We start from the raw sequence: 20,309 nt of genomic DNA, 5'->3' as shown, positions 1-20,309 counted from the left end.
TTAAGACAACTTGTTTTTATCTTTTGTTTTGTAAGCACACGGATGCTTGATTTCCTGCTTTTCCGTAGTAAATGGTGAATTTCTAAGTTTTATATCTATTCCCCAAATTGCTGAACATGGAAAGGATTGCAGAGATTTGTTCGGATCCCATTTGGGGTTGGCATTTGAAGTTAGGGAAAACATAGGAGGCTGGGTTGAGGTTCTGCCTCACCCTGTCTCGCTCTGGCAGGAAAATCCCGCTCTGGCGGTCTCACTATGGAAGGAATAATCCCGCCCCAGCGGCCCCGACGGGACCAGAACCCAGGCTAATAATTTCTGAGTTCTTTTCATTTTTCTAAAATTTTCCCTAGGTTTCTAGCTTAACCAAACAATCTAAGGTAAGGCTCTAAGCTAGGAAAATCATTAGCTAATCTGAGTCAATCTTAACGGCAGGATATCCAACTAGTTCTTATTAATTCAATGCTACACCCACACATCCCCAGGATGCACCCAAACATTCACTCGATTATTTGTTGGTTGCGACGCACGTCCAGATTTTCATCTCACAAATCACTCTGTAATTTACCTAAACCCTCGCACCAACTTAGTTATGACTTCTTCCCTCAACGGTTTTCACGATACTCGAGTAGTTGCACTTAAATAATTTCTACAACTCAGCCAACACTTTGTACATATCAAGGTTTAAACACACACATTTATTGTGCACATAACCACATCGTTACAGTCAAGAAATTACCACCTTCACATTCCAAGTTAATTTAGGAAACAAGAAGCACACATTCACATATTTCAAGTTACAACTCACAGACAAGACCAAATTATTAATTAGTTAGTTCATTCCATAGATGACCATTACAGGTCATTTAAGCCTTACACAACCCCTAAGGCCAGATACCAATTGGAATCTTCTCAGTTTCCAATTTGCTTTAATTGTGGCCCTTCGGTCGTGACCACGACGTCCGGTTTACTTTGTTGAGATACTAATTGGAATCGGGAGATACCAATTGGACTCAACTCATACCACAAGCGACACTTCGGACGAAAAGAGAGAATGAGTGGAACAATTTCCTAGAATGCTTCCTAGCTTCCTGAGGATTAGATGTGGACGTCAACACACCAATCCGCAAGAGCCTAGTCCACATTTTGCTCTTGTACTTGGAGACCGGTAACCTAGGCTCTGATACCATTTTTTCACGACCCGACCCATCGGCCGTGCGAGCACCCACTCTAACACCTAAGTAAGAGAACCCTTATATCCCAATAGTTAAACATGCGAAAAATTTAAAGAAAATAGAGATAAATATAATAATATGATTTTAAAAATAATATCCTTAGACACACTTTTAGTAAGAGTACAACTGGACAAGATAAATAAAAGACACAACTCCCACCATGTGGAAGGAAGAATAAAAGCTTCTGGAGAAGTACTTCGTCTTCACCTAATGAAACATCACCAACCTGCATCCAGACTATGTCAAAAGACATAGTAAGAGTAGTATCAGTACAAACACACGTACTGGTAGGCATCATCGGTCAACCCGACTCCCACCGCATAATATAAGGGAACAACTAGTACAATTATGCAATAAACCCCTCATTTCTCCACCCCTTCCTTCTTTTAAAATACCTCCAAGTTACACCAGTACTCTGATTACTAACCACCTTCTCGATCCACCTACTTACCAGGTTCTTGATCATAGCCTAACTGTTCTAACACATTAACACATCCCCAATTGCACCTACCAACATTCCAACTAACCACTCACATTGTGCCTTTACTTCCTCGTGACATAACTCAATCTTGGTCACATGGTACACTACATCAACTTCCTTACCACTAAACCCAATCTCCTTCCCCAAGGTGAAATCCACCTAAGCATATTTCATCACATACGCTACCTCTACTTATCACCATTACGACACACGAACAACCCTTGCTATCCATTACTTACCCCTTGAACACTCTACCTTTCCACTATACCCAACAGGATCACTCATCACAAAGAGCCATCAATATAAACTTTCATAACCTATACCTCTAAGTGTAACATATATAAGACAATACAACAATATAATCACATGCATATATGGAACATATACAATATCATCAACATGAGGAATAACAACCAATTTCACATTCCTCGACCTTCACAATTAAGCAAATCATTGGTCCTTTCATGGAACCCAAACCCAAGAAGTTAGCATATCAGAACTTGGTACCCAGCCCAATAATTATGCCGAAACATGGAAACCAATCCATAGTTATGCTGGAACATGGCAACCGATCCAAGTTAGTTATGCCGAAACGTGGCAACCGATCCAAGTTAGTTATGCCGGAATGTGGTGACCGATCTATTCAACATACCATAATCACAATCACAAGTATATCCTCATAATCATATAAAACAATTCATGATTCATGGCATTCATCATTCATACATCCTTATTTACAACAAGTGTGATCAACAGTGCAACATTCATATACCTACACGTATCACAATGAAGAAAGAAAAACATACATTACTAAATCATGGGATCACCACCCTCACAATGGATTATTCATCAACACACCTCATGCAAACCCTAATTCGACCATACTCTTCCCTAATTCATCATCTAAGGCTTCTTTCTAGGGTTTAAATCATAAATCATTCAGTGCACGAAGGCCTATGCATAAATCCTACCATCGATTCACATATATTACGTAGTGAGCACAGATTTAAACTACTCAATTCATAAAACCTAGCCTACTTGGGCGCCAAGTAGTTGCACGGAGTTTTTGACTTTGATTTTGGTTTTCCGAGCTTCATGACGGTGAATTTGGCCAAGAATTCGCAAGATATCACCATCCTCATGCTTGAAATCTTCTTCTCCTTCCTTCCCAAGCTTAGATCAGCTTTTTTGATGTTTCTAGGGTGTTTTACGACTTGTTTAGGAATTTTTGGAAGATGGAAAAAATAGAATTTCTCATAATTTACGTTCTGCCTCGCCTATCCTGCTCTGGCGCCCACTTACCCCATCCTGGCGTCGCCGCCCTAGATGCATCTGGCCCACTGTGGCGGGACAATGGCCCAGATTTTACTGGATTTTTGTTTCTCCTAAATATTGATGGTTCTGGTTGTTACAAATTGGTACCTGAAATGCACTTAAGTAACAACAAGATTTGTTCGTCTTGCTACAAACAAAAGGTTTTGAACTATACCTAACATCATGTTTCAAGTGCCCTCACCACAAAGAAAGTCTCAATTTGCACACATTTAATGTGTTTTGATTTGAGGACATTTGATAAAAATTACTCACACTTAGAAAAATATTACACGCATGTAATTGTGATACCATAGGCTTGGCCTTCATGTAAATCTTCACTAATATAAGAATATTTAAAATGAAATCATGTAAGGCTTATTAATGGCTTGTAATGTAGGCTTAGGGATGGGTAGGGTAGTCATTTGGGTGAAAAGTGACTTAATTCGTTCCTGAGCATTGCACTAAATTTGTGCATTCAACGTTTGCTAGACTTTTAGCGTTTGATCCTTTTTGTTGTCCCTTCGTTTTGTACTTTTTGACTTCTTTTGAAGCTTTGCTTGTCTATGCTCTTCTCCTTCTCATCATCTTTTGAAGTTTCTTCTGATTGTTTAGAGTGTTCTTCTTCTTTTGTTAAAATTTTTCTTGCTTAAACTTGTGGTGAATTTTCAACTCTTTCTTCTTTATTTTGAAGTCATTTTAGTATTCTTTACTTCCATGGACTTTGATTGCTTTTGTCTTTTGACAAATTTAACCTTTGAATCTTCTTTTTTTACTTGCACGTTTTACTGTGCTCAAAAAAGTAAGGGCAGGACAGGGATAGTGCGTATAAGCACTTATAAAGGGTATAGGCTAAAATGTGATTGTCCAAAGAAAAGGCTTAAGGCTCAAAGTGTGGACATACTAAGGATTAATGTCATTTGGTAGGCTTTGAAAGGCTCTAACGGGTCAAATAAGGCCTACAATCATTTTTCAAATCAAATTACTGAAGTTATGTATATGTTGTGATGTATATTAATGTAGTATATACAAAGTCGTATGAGACAATTATATACATTTATGAAATTGAGTAATTTTTTTTAGTTTTGTATCTGTAATATATTTGTATATGAGCATATGTACATGAGTGTAATTTATTTTTGTTATTAATGATTAAACTGATTGTATAAAATTCATATGTCAATTCTATATATGATATTCATGCATGATTTGACAAAAAAGTGTGTTGTAATTTATTAATTGTTGTTGTAATATCTTTGTATATATGTTTGCGTAAGGTTTGTATATTGTATCATGTACATCCTTAATTTTGTATATGTATTATTTATGTATATGAGCATATGTGAAGTGATTAAACTGTTTGTAAATTCTATAGAAAATGTCTTCATTGGCTATTTTGGTTATGCATTCTGGAAAATGGGATGATATAAATTGTTACGTTGATTATACTATAGAAGGTATAGTGTTTAAGGAACAAGCAACGTTTCTTGAGTTTTATACAACAATTGCGACACAGATTGGTGTTGATGTGAATAAGAAGATATTGAAGATTGAGTATAAGGTTGAAGAAAGCAATAAACCAATGGTTATACCCAATGACATGGGTGTTAGGGTGTACGTAATGCTTAAAATGGCTAACACTAATTTTAACAAATTTCCAATTTGTATAACTATTTTTGATTTCTGTAATAGACAAAATAATCTGTGTCAAAGTTCATCAAATGGAGAGATGGGGGTGTTGGCAACAGTTGCAGAAAATGGTTCACAGAGTGTGATTGTTGCTGAATTGGAAGAACCAAATGTTGCATTTGTATCGATGGATACAGCTGGAGTGATTTCAGATGCATCTAACAAACATGTTGAAGTTGATCAAGTATATAAGGACACATCAATTTTGAAAGCAGTTATGGAAAAATATATGATTGCAAAGAGGTTTCAGTACAGAACTGCTATATCAAATTCAATCAGGTAATGCATTTCAAATACCGTCTTTTAAAATGTATGAATTATTTTATTGTATAATATAAAATAAATTTGTTCAGAATTTATTTTATGTATGAAATATTTTAATGTTAAAATGTATGAATTACTTTTTTGTATAATATAAAATAAATTTGAATATTATATATATTGATTAAATGTGATGAAACTATCATGTAGTTATACACTGGAATGTTATTCTGAGGGATGTGAATGGTTAATGAAGGCATCAAATATCAACAAATCTGGAATGTTAAGAATTCGAGCAGTCAACACAGAGCATACATGTCCTTTAAAAGATATAGTTTATTCACAAAGACAGGCAACTAGCAATTTGATTGGAGGGATTGTGAAACCTAAATTGGTAGATCACAAGCGTAAATATACACCATATGACATTAAAAAGGATGTTAAGATTGATCTTGGAGTTGATGTTAACTATATGTTGGCTTGGAGGGCCAAAGAGAAAGCTTTGAAATCTTTGAGGGGTACACTAGCTGGATCGTATGCAAAATTACCTGCTTATTTGTATATGATGGATATTACTTCCCCGGGATCTCATATATGTATGAAAAAGAGTATTAATAATGAGTTCTTGTATTTATTTGTTGCATTGAATATATTTATACAGAGATTTATGCATTGTAGAGCAGTAGTTGTGGTGGATGGTAGTCACCTGAGAGAATCATATAATGGGACATTTGTGGCAGCAAGCACGATAGATGACACATGTATATACATAAATTGATGTATATGTATATACGTGAATGTTTGTATATGTACGGTTTAGTATACATATTTGTTATGAAAAATAAATTGTATATTGGTATAATTGTAGGACATATATTTCCACTGGCATATGGTATTATTGATTCAGAGAATGCTGCTGCTTGGACATGATTTTTTGAGCAGCTTAAAGAAGCATATGGCGAGAGGAGTAATATGTGTGTTGTGTCAGATAAAAATGAGAGCATTATTAAGAGTGTTACAAAAGTATATGATAATGTACCACATTACGCTTGTATGTGGCACTTATGGAATAATGTTCAGAAAAAGTTTAGAAAATCTCATGAGAAGTTAACTGGTGTATTCTATACAATGGCAAAGGCTTGCACGCAAAATGATTTTGATATGCTAATGGATACAATAGAGAAGGTAGATATAAGAGTTAAAGAATATTTGGAGTTAGCTGGATATGATAAGTGGGCTCGGTGTTATGCACAAGTCCATAGAAGGTGGCACATGACATCGAATATTCCTGAGAGTATAAATGTTGCACTTGTTTCAGCGAGGGAATTGCCTATCTTTGAATTTCTAGAAGAGGTGAGGCTAATGTTTGGAAGATGGAATCATGACTACGAAGGAGACAACATGCACATTTACACCATTGATAGGAAAATATCCTGAAATACTAACAGACAATAAAGCAATGAGCCCAAGAATAATGGTAATATTTATGAATAATTGTATAATTAGTAATGTATAAATAATTTATTGTATATATTACATATTAGTATATATTGATTATTTTTTATTTTCTTTGTATATATGAGCAGGTTGTACCGTCGACTGAATATGTGCACAATGTTAATGATGATGGAAGATATTATGTAGTCTGTCTTAGGTAAAAAAACTTGCACCTGTGGGAGATTTCAATATGAGGAAATACCTTGTGAACATGCTTGGGCTGTATTGAAGTGGAAAAGTCTACCACCATATGACTATTGCTTTGATTTATACAAATCAAAAACTATGTTGAAGACCTATAATATGCCTATACATCCTTTACTGGATGTAACTGAATGGGTGATTCCAGAAAACATACATGCTGATGAAGTATTACCTCCGAAATTTAAAAGACCTCCTGACAGGCCAAAGAATAAGCCTCGTAAAAAAAAACAGCAAGAGAGTTATTGAGGACTAAGGGGAAAAATACATGCAACACTTGTGGAATGGCAGGTCACAATAGGTGTTCATGTAGGAATAAGCCACAAGATGCTTAGGGTTTAATAACTTTTTTTTTATGCAATGGAATTGGAGAACCTATGCGAATACATTTTAGTTTTATACAAACTATTTTGACGTGCTTAAATCTGTTGATTTATGACTTAAATTGCATATTATCTTTCTATATTCGGTTTGGTATACTTCGATGAATTTCCTCTATTGAATCATGTGATTAATAAGTAATTTTTTGTTAATTTTACAACTATTACATACAAAATGTATGTGTGTCCTATACTAAACTCTTTAATGTACACAAAGTTTATATACAAAAATAATTAAAATGAATATATATTGTTAGTTTATTGTACCAAAATATTTAAAATAATTATTGTATACATATATAGGTAACTGTATATGTATAATGAGTAATAGGAACCAATATATAACTTGGTTATACAAATACCTCAAGCAGGTTTGTATATATAAACTTAAGATGAAAAAAAAAGTGATTTAAAACAAACTATTATACAAATAATTTGAATATGTATAAATACAAATAATTGTACCAATTTGTTTAAGTAATTACTTATATACATATATAACTAGTAGTATATGTATAAATAACAATATGATTATATCTCTTGAATATATAGATATACAAATACTTCGAGCAGTTTTGTATATAATAACTCGATATACAAATAACTATATACGTAATATTCCATTATTATAATAACAAAGAGGTCTAAATTTTATAATATACGAATGTGTTGTTTTAACACTGTCTAAATTCATTGTTCTAACAAACTGTTTTAGTGAAAAAATATTAAATTTGTTTGTATATTTATGTATGTAATGTGAATGTATATATACACTTAAAAAGAAAAAGATAGTGTAATATAATTTATATAGCATCAAAATGATCGTTCAGAAAACAGAATCATATTATGAGTTAGTTAAAACAAAATGTAACATAAAATTGTTAACTTAAGTCAAAAATTGAATCTGTTCACTTAACAAAAAGCATGTTACGAATATGGTAAAAAGCTACTGCATTGTAATCTTTCGGTACTGTTGTTTTCTGTGCGATTCCTGATTGGCTTCAAAGGCGCTTCATTATCACTGACAGCTCCAACTTGCAACTTTTGAATGTTGTAATTCCACAACAATGAAGCGTATCTGATACGAACTTCTTCTGGGTCTAAATCTGTTGGAATGTCTTTCCCATCATTGAGAAATTCCGCGTATGCTGCAACATATACTCCACAATCCCTATGAAATAATAAACAAAAAATCGTCAAATGTTATTACAATACATAAAGTGGAACTAAATTTAATGAAATATGAACTTACAAACTATCATCTGGTTGTTGGGGTATGTCTTCGACATATACAATGTCAAAGAAATCATATAGAGTATGACCTTGGTATCGCGGGTGAGTTGAAATATTCAAATCTTTATCCTGATAAAAATCGCACTTAACAAGATACATCGGGATAAGCTGTGCATGCTTCTTGATGTGATTAACAACATATGAATGGTGGAGTGAATTCTTGATTGAATCGTACACCTTTATACAACGATCGTTCATTGAAAGATATAACAATCAGAATCCAATGTAACCTCCCCTCCACGCTGGGATGAATACATCATCAACTATGTGCCATGGTGCAGAAGCGTGCATCTTGTAAACATTGATGTAATCAATAATCATCTCGTCTAATACTTCCTTAGATGAATCACTTTCAGTTTCATAATATGCATTCCAGGCATTTTGTATCACAGTGTTGAAATTGCAACATAGATTTGTGAATTTGTATGTGCTACTGTTGGAGTATTTGACCTTTTTCCTTATGTAGTAGAATATGACATCTATGTGTTGTGATAAAATAAGTAATAATTGTATAAGTTCTACATTATACAATTTGATATTATTTATACACTTTTAAGAAATAAAATAAGAGACATACCGAGTTATCAATCAACTGGCGCTCAAACTCAATATTGTAGAGCCAATTCTTATCGTCAATTGTAACAACACCAAAATTAATCAAGTTTGGTAATGTTGTCTCCCCTTTCTTGTAGTGATCCTCACCGTAGTTCCTACAATAAACAATTCAAAATTAACTAGACATCTTTAACGAATGAATTAAAAGAGAATTGTATATAATGTAAATAAATGGTTTACTTTTTGTAATGCTTGACGAGTAAGTCTTTTTTCAGCCATTTCCAAAATTTTCTAAACAAATCAGCCTCTTCCTCATTAGACAGTGAAACAAATGGATGTTTCAGATAAAAAATTACTGGATGTTGTGATGAACTACCTGAAAAGTACAGAACATAAATATCTACAGACTGCATACAGTATGGTTAATAAAGAAAATATAAATATACCATAAATAACTGATGCATACCAGCATCCGATCCGAATGAAGTCATGTATGGAGATGTATTGAATGGACCTGGGCGTCTAGTCCTAACAGCTGGTAGTGGTGTTTCTTCAGCTACAACTTGTTTTTTGTAATACAAGATTTTGCAGTGTGTTCATACTTGGAAAAAGATGGTCTAACAATTCAACATGTGTCTCAATTATAACTTTGTCCAGATTTGAATTAGGCATATATATCATTTGTATAGGCGCTGTAGCTAATGGGGCCTCTCTTGCATCTTCAATGAGCTCATCAGATCGAGCAGTGTATTTGTCATTAAAATGTACGTGGATATTTTAACGTATTTCATGTTCCTTTCGAGCATTGTGCTGAACTTCCACAGTAGCGTCCAACATTACTTGATCAAATAGGGCATTATCACGTTGATCTTCCACATTAGCATCCAACATGTCTTGATCCAAGAGGGAAGTATCCTGGTTTGGATCTTTCAATTTATCTCCCTGCTTAACGGTAAAGGACCACTTAGATATCCAAAAAATTATTTATATACAAAACTTACTAAATTTTAAAATGTATATAAATATGAAAAAAAATATGGAATGTATACGCAGCTGCTGATTAGGATTACTTTGAGCATTTAGTGTTTTTTATGATCAATACACATTGGAATTTATAAAAATTACCTTGTGATCTTTCAATTCACTTGAATGACCTATTGGCTGAATTCGAGCACCTATTTGTGGAGAGTATGTGACTGATGAAAACGCGTGGTATGCGTTTCTTGCATGACATCAACAACAGTAGCCTAAAAATGTATACATTATACCAGAATATATTCTAAACTATTCTATATACAAATAAGTGAGATGTTTGTATACATATATAGGAATGTGATCTAAATTAGTATATATAGAAATAACTAAAAAATCTATAGCTTATATCTATAGATAATTGAATTTGGATTTACGTATATACAAGTAATTTCATTTCAATATGTGTATAAATGAATTAATATACAATAACTTATCAAAATAGAGATGTATAAGTATATACAAATATTACCTTTTGATCTTTCAATTTTCTTGATTGACTTGGTGGCTGAACACCAACATCTGATGGTGGAGAGTATGTGGATGGGTGATGAAAATCTCCGGTGGGCGATTCTTGAGGATCATCAACGACATTTACCTGAAAAATAATTATACAACTTTATTAATTAGAATTTATTATATATTATGTTATATAGAAATAATTAAAATTGAAAATTTATATATCTGATTTATTGGAATTGATGGCTTTCAACACAATTTTGAAGTTGTCTTCAACAATTTTCCTCAAATCAGCAAAATCATCCTTTACCTATATGAATAAAATACGTTTTAATTAATAATTGAATATAATATCTGTAACTAATTTACATTTGTAAAATGAATTATTACCGATTTTTGAATGCTTCAAATTCATCATGCGAAAGGGTGATGCCTGATGACTTCTTTCTTTGGGCCATTTCCGTTGTGTCTTGTACACTTTTCTACTCCACACGTTTGTTGGTGTGTGACGTACCAGTATCACTATGTTTCTCAACAGTGTTAATCTTGGATGATTGTGGTTGTGTGGCTTGACGCGACATTGATCTTCTTGGCGATAGTTTAATTGCCTTTGGTGAAGACTTCTTTGGACTAACAGGGACAAATTATTTTTATTTTTTCTTAACAGGAGAGGAACATTCGACGACGTTCTCTTTTCCTTTTATGTTGGTTATGACAGGGGGATGTTGAAAATCATCGTTCGACTCTGTAGCTTTATTGTGATCAGAGCACTTAATCTGCGGGTCTGGTGAAACCGATTGGACTGTTGGAGGAGGAAGTTGAAGTATTTTAATTTCCATCGCTGTTGGCTCAATATTTTTGAACTTAATCTGCATAAACATGAAAAATTGTAAGTTAATACCACCAAACTGTGATATACAAATTTGTTAGATTATTGTACCAAATCTTTTAAAGTAATTGTTGTATACATATACAACTATTTACATATGTATAAATAAAAAAAATATAACCCAATTGCATTAACAGAACAAACATTGTACAAATTTGAAAATAGCACTTGAATATAAAAATATACTAATACGTCAAACAAATTTGTATACAAAATCTTAATATATATGTAACTATATATATAAACTTCAAGCAGTTTATGCATATATCATAAAATATACAAATATCAATATACAATTGTGACTTTAAATAATTTTGTATGTACGTAAACAAATATACAATTTACTGGATACGACAATTATTGAAGAAAGAAATATACAAATATATATGTATATACAAATATGATATAACCAGATCAAATACATATACTTGTGTAATTTTGGTGATGTGTCTACCTTGACAACAATATTTTTGTCAATCAGATGTTTTAACATAGCAGTTTTTAATTATCATAAAATAAAAACATGTAATACTAAAAACTGATTGTAAATAGTTACAAAACATACCGGATTGTCGACGTCTTTGAAGATTGTTCTCATGAAATAATCAAGACGAGGATGATATATTTTGGTCACCCAATTGATAATCCTAGGGATGTGGCTAGAAACCTTGACAACAATCTTGTAATCAACATACAAACAACATTCATAAAATCAAACTTGCATTGGAAGGGGGAAGCCCTGAATCCTATAGTACTGTCCATCAGGTTTTATCTCGTTGTTGATTGATTTGGCAAGTTCATCAAAAGCATTCTTACCCCAAGGATAATCCATGAATCTACCCATTTCAATCAAATCAAAGTCTATCCTATCTATTGATGTTTGTATTAGGTTCGGCAGACATGATGAATGCATATATGTAATGTAGAATCTCAAACTTATATGCATCCTCCTCATTGTCGCCCCATACCTTTGCTCTAAAATCTGCAATCAATCGACCTTTAGTGATATGAGCTTTGCCTGGAAAATACTCAACCATAATTCTATTGGGTTGATCAATATCAAAGTAAAATTCAGCAACATTATCAGAACAAGTCAGACCGAAAATAATTGCAAAATTCCTGATTGTGAAGCGAAGTATTGTGCCATTTACGTAAATAAGGATTGCATTGGTAGAACTACCTTCCAACTCTCTCAACATGAAGCATCTAAACAATTATGCTTGCACATGACATCGTCTCATTGTTGTCAACTGAGCAAAACACGATGATAGACATATACAATTATATTGATTTGGGGGCAGTCTCTTCTGTAGCTTGTGCAATATCCTGATTTGTGTATAACATTGCATGTTGATTGTCCTTCTTTGTCGGTATTTGTACATAAATCTAACTACCTATAATTTTTTTTAAGATAAACAATATTTTAATTAAGTGCTATATATAATTGCATTATTTTATACAAAACTAAAAATTTGTATAAATAAACTATATTTGTATTTGTAATTCTTTTGTATATATCTACAAACTAGATTTGTGTATTAGTATGTGTATATGAATATGGTACTTAAATATGCAAATATACAACTATCTCATACGACTTTGTATATATACATTAATATACAACTCAATATATACGTAACTTCAACAATTTGTATATAACTACTAGAATATACAAATTACAATATACAATTATAATTTAAGCATAACCTATATACAATTGTCTTTTGTATATATCTACAAACTATATTTGTAAACTATATACAATTGTCTTTAATATACAAGTCACTATATACATATTACCTTAATATACAAGTCATTATATACATAACTTAAATAATTTGTATATAACTAATAGAATATACAAATTCCAATATACAATTACAATATAATTTAGGCATAAACTATACCTATACTTAAAGTATTTTTTTATCTCTTTCATTTATATAACTAAGAAAATATACAAATAACTAAAACATGTGTGATTTAAACATGCAATATACTATATACAAATATCTATATACAAATATTACTTAAATAGACAATTTTATGTATATATGCACATAAGTAACGAAATATTCTATCTAAAATTGTGTTTTAAGCCACTACTTGATGATCCTGATGTTCTTCGGATTTGTCAATTTCAGATGAAGCAGATTCACTCTCCTCTGAATCACTGGTTATGGCTTTCCTCTTACTTCCTCCTTCAACAATTTTAATGTCGCTAGCTTTCGCATTGTTAATAACTTTCTGAATTGCCATTGGGTCTTTTTTTTTTCTTGGATCTCAATTCTTCAATAGATTGTTCATCTTGAACTTGTTTAGATTTTGTCATAGACCCTACATTAACCCCAAAATCTTGAGTTAAACCCATTGAAAACGAGGGTGGATTGTCAACAATATTGACATGCAATGACATACCTCTCGTAATTCTCATAGATGGAGATGAATCATCCATTCTGATTTTGAAAAACTTATAATCTGATAAGAAAGAATGAATTTTTTTTTTAAAAAGTATGAAAAAACTAACAAGCATAATACATATACTGAAGAAGGAAAAAAGAAAAGAAAAGGATTCATGGGTTGATTTTGGCGGTTACCTGCGAAAATTGAAAGCAAGCCGTGAGGGAGAATGTGAAATTTTCCCAATTCGAAATTCAAAATAGGAGTGAAGGAGTGATTTTAGGAGAAAGTTATGGAATGGGGATAGGAGAGATAAAATTGATTTTGTATAAAATTATATACAAAAGCATGAAAAGGTCTTTTACGGTTGGGTATACAAAGAGGTAGTGGGTCCCATTAATTATGGCAAAAAAACTGAAACTATAATTACTGACGTAATTTATGAACCACATTGAAGAGTAGACCACCCAAATTTAACAAAAAACCCTTTTATTATTTAAAGAAAAAAAAATGAGTTCCATTGAAGGGTGGAACCCTTTTTATTATTTAAAGAAAAAGTAACAAAAAAATGAGTTCTATTAAAGGATGGACCACCCAATCTTTAAAAATGTTAAACAAAAATCTCTTTTTTTTTAATGGAATGTAAGACAAATAAAAGCAGAGGTATACACTGAATATAACATCATGTACAAAAAATTAATATAACGGTTCAAACCAACTCGGGGAGATGCCTTATAAATCTGGTGTCTTACAATCTTGGTGAAATTCTTTTAGGACTTTCTTTAAAAGTTTTGCCCCTGTTTAAGCTTTGACAACCTCCGATATTCAATCTTATAGCAATTGTCTCCTTTGTAAAATTTTTGGAGACCTCCTCAAAAAATTTGTCCCTGCTTTTGTTTTGAAATAATATGAAGTCTATAGGGAACATGACTGAACCGATGTAGCACCTATGTATCCCGTTGAAGTAGGAAACAGGTCAAACATAGTTCCAACAGATTGAGACTTGAATGGAAATAGAGTTTACACTATAAATGCTTTATGATAGATGACTAAGAGTCGGTTTTATTTTAAAGAGGAACGGTGGCCTAAGAGGACTACTTGAGGTGGGGAAGATAGCAACTGTTTACCATCAATGACCAACTACATTTGTCAGGGTATCTCGATAAATAATTTGGATAATGAACGACTGAGCCTCGCATAATTGTCCTTTAAGTAAAATAAAAATTGACCAATGGCGAAAATTATGTCATGAAGCGATACCAACATACATATAATTTAAACAAATAATGAATGAATAACAAATACAATGTACAAATAATCAACAAAATAATACAAGATATAATGAATAATACAATAAAAGAATAGTATCCTCAATTTGAAAAAAATGAACTCATAATGGTTTAAAACCTCTAAATCTCTAGCGGAGTCGCCATTCTGTTGACATCCTTTAAAAGACGCAACGTTGCAATTACTCAAAAAATAATTAATTTTTAAATGATTAAAATTATTTTTTTTTAAAAAAGAGTAAAAGGGAAAAGGGAGTCTACACCTAATTTTAGGAAAATAATTAATAATTTAACTCAACAGAATCTCTACGAATAGATTCTAGGTAGGTGGTTCAAGTTATTCTAAAGGAAAGGTATTACGTATCCTTCGAAATTCACAACTGTGGGTCCTGACTGAATAATATACACAATAATGAATAAAAAAATATAATTCGAGCTCCATCTGAATAGCTTTAATGGGAAGCAACTCTGAGTACCTATGAAGACACTTAGTAAAAGTTTTAGTAATAAATAAATATGAATAAACCAAATAATAACTTAAAAATAAAAATCCGTCTTATTAACATGAGAGACCTTGGAAATCAACGATAATTTATTCATCGGCCAATTTTAACTTACAAAAAATATAAACTTAAACTAAATTTTTGTCTTTTTAAATGGGAAAGCCTCAAAAACGACGGAGAGATTTTTCTATTGGCCAATTTTAAAATATAATATATATTCCATATCAATTAAAGATACCAAAAATGACATAAATTAACTAACAATAATTCCGAAGAAACAACAATCAAACACAAATCAATAAAAATTAACTTTACATAATGTCTTAAAACCCAACATTGATATTGAAAAGTGAAAATAGTACAAATCAGTCTAGCATTGAAATAGCATTATCATGAGATATTAAAAATAGCTCAAGAAAAAGCCAACAATCATAACATAGCAAAAGTGGAGTTAATATATAAAACAAAAAATATAAAATGGAAACAGAGGAGCTAGAGATGGTCAATGTCACTATCAAGAATTAGAAGATGTGCACAAAACACTACATTATAGATAACAACTCAAAAGTTAAATTAGTCCCAAAATAATATTCCAATTAAAAGAAAACTAACAAATTAATACTCTAATTAAGAGAATAGTAACAACAAAAACATATCCATATACAAAACATGAACTCAAATATAAAATAAAGACAAGCACAAAATAGACAAACAAAAACATAATAAAATGGATCAAGAAAAGAGGTTACTTGTTTATTAGAGTTTGGAGGTGGTGGTGAGGTTGGTATTTTGAAGCTCGCTTTTTCATCGGAAATGGCATAGCAGCGACTTCAGGGTGATGGACCTGGTTTATATGTTGTTTTCGCACCCTATTTCGAACTAGCCGAAATAGTTCACAACATAATATAACTGCCACTCTGATTTTGAAAATTATTTGTTTTAGAGTCGCCACCTAATTTTAAGAAGATATTAGGAAAACCATTTCTTTTTAAAAAACATGTAAATGTAAATTCTGTTTAATTTGTTAAACCAGTGAGATTCTGAGTAAGAGTTTTGGTTACTCGAGGGGAAAGTATTAAACATCCCTCAAAGTCTATTCGAAGATAGTCCTTAAACTCAATTTAGGAAAATAATTAGGAAAATTTATTCATTTATTTTCTTTAAAATCAATGTTAAGTAAATTTCGTTAGTTTAAGAAAAAGAGTAAAATATAAGGTATGACATATATACATCTAAAAAATAAATTGAATACTAGTACATTTATCACATAGTAAAATAAATAAATAAATGTGCTTAAAATGTATGACAACTTTATATGTTGAAAAATATAGATGTATCTTATATAAACTTATCCTAAAATATGCCTATTGAGTTTAAAGTATATAAAAAATTGTTGTTCTATTTATGTATAGAATTAAGACATAAAGGGAAATAAAATAAGATAATTGTCGGGTTTAAATATATAGTAGTTTGTGTAATATATATTTTTGAATGAAAATACATAAAAAGGAGTTTTCTAAAAATAAACAAAACAAAATGAATAATAATGATACTAAATGTTAAAATATTATATAAAGTTTGTGATCTTAAATATATTTATTATGAAGTCTAGTATGTACACACATGTTGTTTAAAACCTATGAATATTTATTATTTTAATTATATGTAGGGAAAAATTGATGATTGATTAAATGTAGTAAAATAACATGTATATTAAAGTGTAGAGATTTATAAATTACATAAAAAATAAATAAATAACGTTTGTAAAAGGGATAATAGATAAGAAAAGTAATATAAAGTATAACAAAATAATAGGTCATGTATAGAGAAAACTAAATATTAAATATAGAATTTACCTTTATGTGCATGACATATATATGTATGTACCTTGTATTTTGAATCCATTGGCATATCTAAAATCTTGAAATAGCATGTTAAGAAATTAAACTATTATAGTAATATTTGATTTAAAAAGTGGTAATAGCAAATATATTTCTCATAAATGGGTGATGTAAAGAATATAGAATAGGCCTAGCTATTTAGACTTATTCTATAGTTACATTTATTTTGTTAAAATATATAGGCCTAACTAATGGGACTTAACTTACATTTTATTTTTTGTTAATGAAATATAAGGGTCTACTTCCCTATTTATTTCCTCAAAAATATATTTTCTAAAAGTAATTATTTTAACCTTATTACTAGTTTCAAATTCATTTGGGAATTTTAAATGATAAGTTCTATATTTCTTAAGGTAAGGCCTAAGTGTGTGTTGATAAGTAAAGCTATTAAATATTTTGTTCCTTCTTGGGAATAATAAACTTAAGCTGTATGTAGCTTTCAAGACTAAAAAAACGTGATAATTCTAGCAAAACATGTAACATTCATTTTGGCCTTTTAAAATAATGTTTCTTCTTCCTTTTGAAAGTAGTATTTTCAAGTACTTTTAGACTCAAACTACTGCACTTTTAAACTCTCAAAGTGTAGTGATTCGTTCCAAAAATCTATACTTTTAGATCCTAAAAAAAGGTGTTCTAAACTAAAGAAGAAAAGTACATTTTTTTCCCACAAAAATGCTGGAAAAAACTACAGTTTTTATCCCTCAAAATCTGCATTTCTAAGGCTAAAAAATGTACTTCAATGCTCATGAAAAGGGATGTGTTTGTGCCCAAGAATCCCTGCACTTTTATACTAAAAATCTACACCCTTAGGGTGTGTTTGGTATGAAGGAAAATGTTTTCCTAGAAAATGTTTTCCTGGAAAACAAGTTGATTTTTGACTTATTATCTCATGTTTGATTTGACTTATTTATACTAAAAATCTTCAGGTATTTCTTTTTTTACCTCTTAGAAACTTGATTCTTGCAGCCTAAAGTCATGCTTACCGACAAAAACAATAATTAAGTAGGGCATAATGTTTACTTTGTTTGGTTTCTATATTATTCTGTTTTAGTTTCAAAAATTATTTCTTAACCAAAAAAACACCTTTTATATCTATCACAAACACAAACAAATTTGTCCGTGCTTAGTGGAGTATGAGTTTTCATTTAATAAATTTGTTTTGAAAAGTCGATTGAAAATGGCAACTAGGACATATAGTATTAGTAGGCAGCCACAATTCAAACATAACGACAGCTAACAAAGATTCAATGACCCATCTCCTATTAAAAATCAAACAAACATTGACATATATAGGTATAACAGGACATAACAAACGTGTATGGTCTCTATTTGTTTTCATAAGAAAGGGGATAGGAAGGACAAGATAAGGATCACTGTTAGGTGCTCATCTTCTATCTGACACTCTATGGGAGTCCATATTTTCAACACAACTCTACAATAATTAACACAATGATCAAATAGTAGTCGAAGTTTAATTAGAAAGTTAGTTTGGAACATGAAAAATAAAGCGATAATGCTCATACTTCAGAGAACATGAGATTTAAAACACAAACTAGATCCGAAAAAAAGGGGAACAAACTATAGACTTATACAAGCTGTACAAAATTTATATACACACGAGATAGCACGCCATGTAGAATCTGCATAACAAAATACAGAATTTAAAACACACCAGTTGCCTTCCTCAAACTTAAATCGAAATAAAGCAATAGAGTGCTGAAAAAAGGAAAGGATGAAGGGAAATTACGACAACTTTCTTCAACTATTTTTTAGGCTTAAAACCGAACATTTTATCTAGCACCTGAACCAAGTAATCAGCGGTAGAGCAGTAACAAGAAACTAGCTAATTATGTCTTAGCTAAATATACAGATAACATTTACAAAATGAAGAATTAACTGGACATATAAACTAATTTTGACTCAAGGCATCATACCAAAGGCATATGAGACGAGTTCAAGGCTCAAAAAAATTTACCAGGAAATTTAAGCTATTGGAAATATGAATACTAACTAAACAACTAATTAAACACACGAGAAAGCTAAACATGTCTAATTACATACTACAAACATAATCAAAACAAAACAAAAAACATGAAACTAACAGTCAAAAGAAGGAGATTACTGACCTTGTGTAGAGCAGCAAACAAGAGCTTTAACATCAAAAGATTTCAACTTCGAACTTCCTCGAACTCGAATTCAAAGCAGAAAATAGAAGGACCACAAGAGGAGAACTTTCGAACTCTAAAAAAAACTTGAACTGCGTTGCGATTTTGCTCTTTTTTGGATATTTCTCTGTAATGACCCGAACCATCGTTATTTAGGAAAGGAAAAACGTCGAGAGAAAACTGGGCCCCTCCTCCCGCCAGAGCGCGATAAGTGCCGCTAAGGCAACGGCGCTCCAGCGGGACAAGGAGCGCCAGAGCGAGACGGATGGGACAAAACTTAAATGACGTGAAACCTTACTTTCTCCTTTTTACAAAAACACCAAAAAGAGACGAGGATCAGCCCAGAAACCCTCAAAATACTGCTCTAGGCTTGGGAAGGAAGCAGAAAGAGATTTATAGTGTAAGGATGTCGATAGATTGCGAATTCTTGGTCAAATCCACCGTCACGAGGTCTGGAAGCAAGAATTAGAGCCATAATCCCATGTAGCTGCTTGGCGCCTAGGTAGGCTAGGTTTATTTGATTGAGTAGAATTAAATCCATGTTCACTGCCTAGTATGTTGATACGTGATCGTAGAATTCATGTGTAGGCTTTCATGTACCTAAAAAGGGGATAGTTGTACCTTTATGCCTAGTGGTTACGTGAGATGTGCAACATAGGGGAAGTTCTGTCCTGTGAACTAGGTGTAGGTGATGGTTTGATTTTATGTTTGTGTAATGTATGTTGGTAATTGCTTCATTGTAATACGTGTATGAATGTGAACGAAGCACTGATA

General features: G+C 31.7%; 1 protein-coding gene and 2 pseudogenes across 1 annotated transcript; 2 read left to right on the top strand and 1 right to left on the bottom strand.

Annotated features, from left to right (window-relative positions):
* The first annotated feature begins 5,224 nt into the window (after positions 1–5,224).
* On the top strand, positions 5,225–6,128 carry LOC125836829 (uncharacterized). Its single transcript, XM_049515987.1, has 3 exons — positions 5,225–5,729; positions 5,951–6,025; positions 6,112–6,128. The coding sequence occupies exons 1-3, from the start codon at positions 5,225–5,227 to the stop codon at positions 6,126–6,128; spliced, it is 597 nt and encodes a 198-aa protein (XP_049371944.1).
* A 118-nt stretch (positions 6,129–6,246) lies between these two features.
* On the top strand, positions 6,247–7,007 carry LOC125836828 (uncharacterized; annotated as a pseudogene).
* A 972-nt stretch (positions 7,008–7,979) lies between these two features.
* Positions 7,980–12,521, bottom strand: LOC125836827 (uncharacterized; annotated as a pseudogene).
* Between the last annotated feature and the right edge of the window lie 7,788 nt (positions 12,522–20,309).

This window comes from Solanum verrucosum, unplaced genomic scaffold, assembly GCF_900185275.1.
Source record: "Solanum verrucosum unplaced genomic scaffold, falcon-dt-bn FXZP01000129.1, whole genome shotgun sequence".
Taxonomy (NCBI): Eukaryota; Viridiplantae; Streptophyta; class Magnoliopsida; order Solanales; family Solanaceae; genus Solanum; species Solanum verrucosum.
The sequence above is the reverse complement of the archived record's forward strand: the minus strand, read 5'-3'. Positions and strand labels throughout refer to the sequence as shown.

What these genes read in the sequence shown, in the direction of transcription:
- LOC125836829 (XM_049515987.1), top strand. Translation starts at nt 5,225, where the DNA reads ATGAAGGCATCAAATATCAACAAATCTGGAATGTTAAGAATTCGAGCA. An exon ending in GGCAGCAAGCACGATAGATG is followed by an intron (nt 5,730 to 5,950) that starts ACACATGTATAT and finishes GGAGTAATATGT; the next exon opens with GTGTTGTGTCAGATAAAAAT.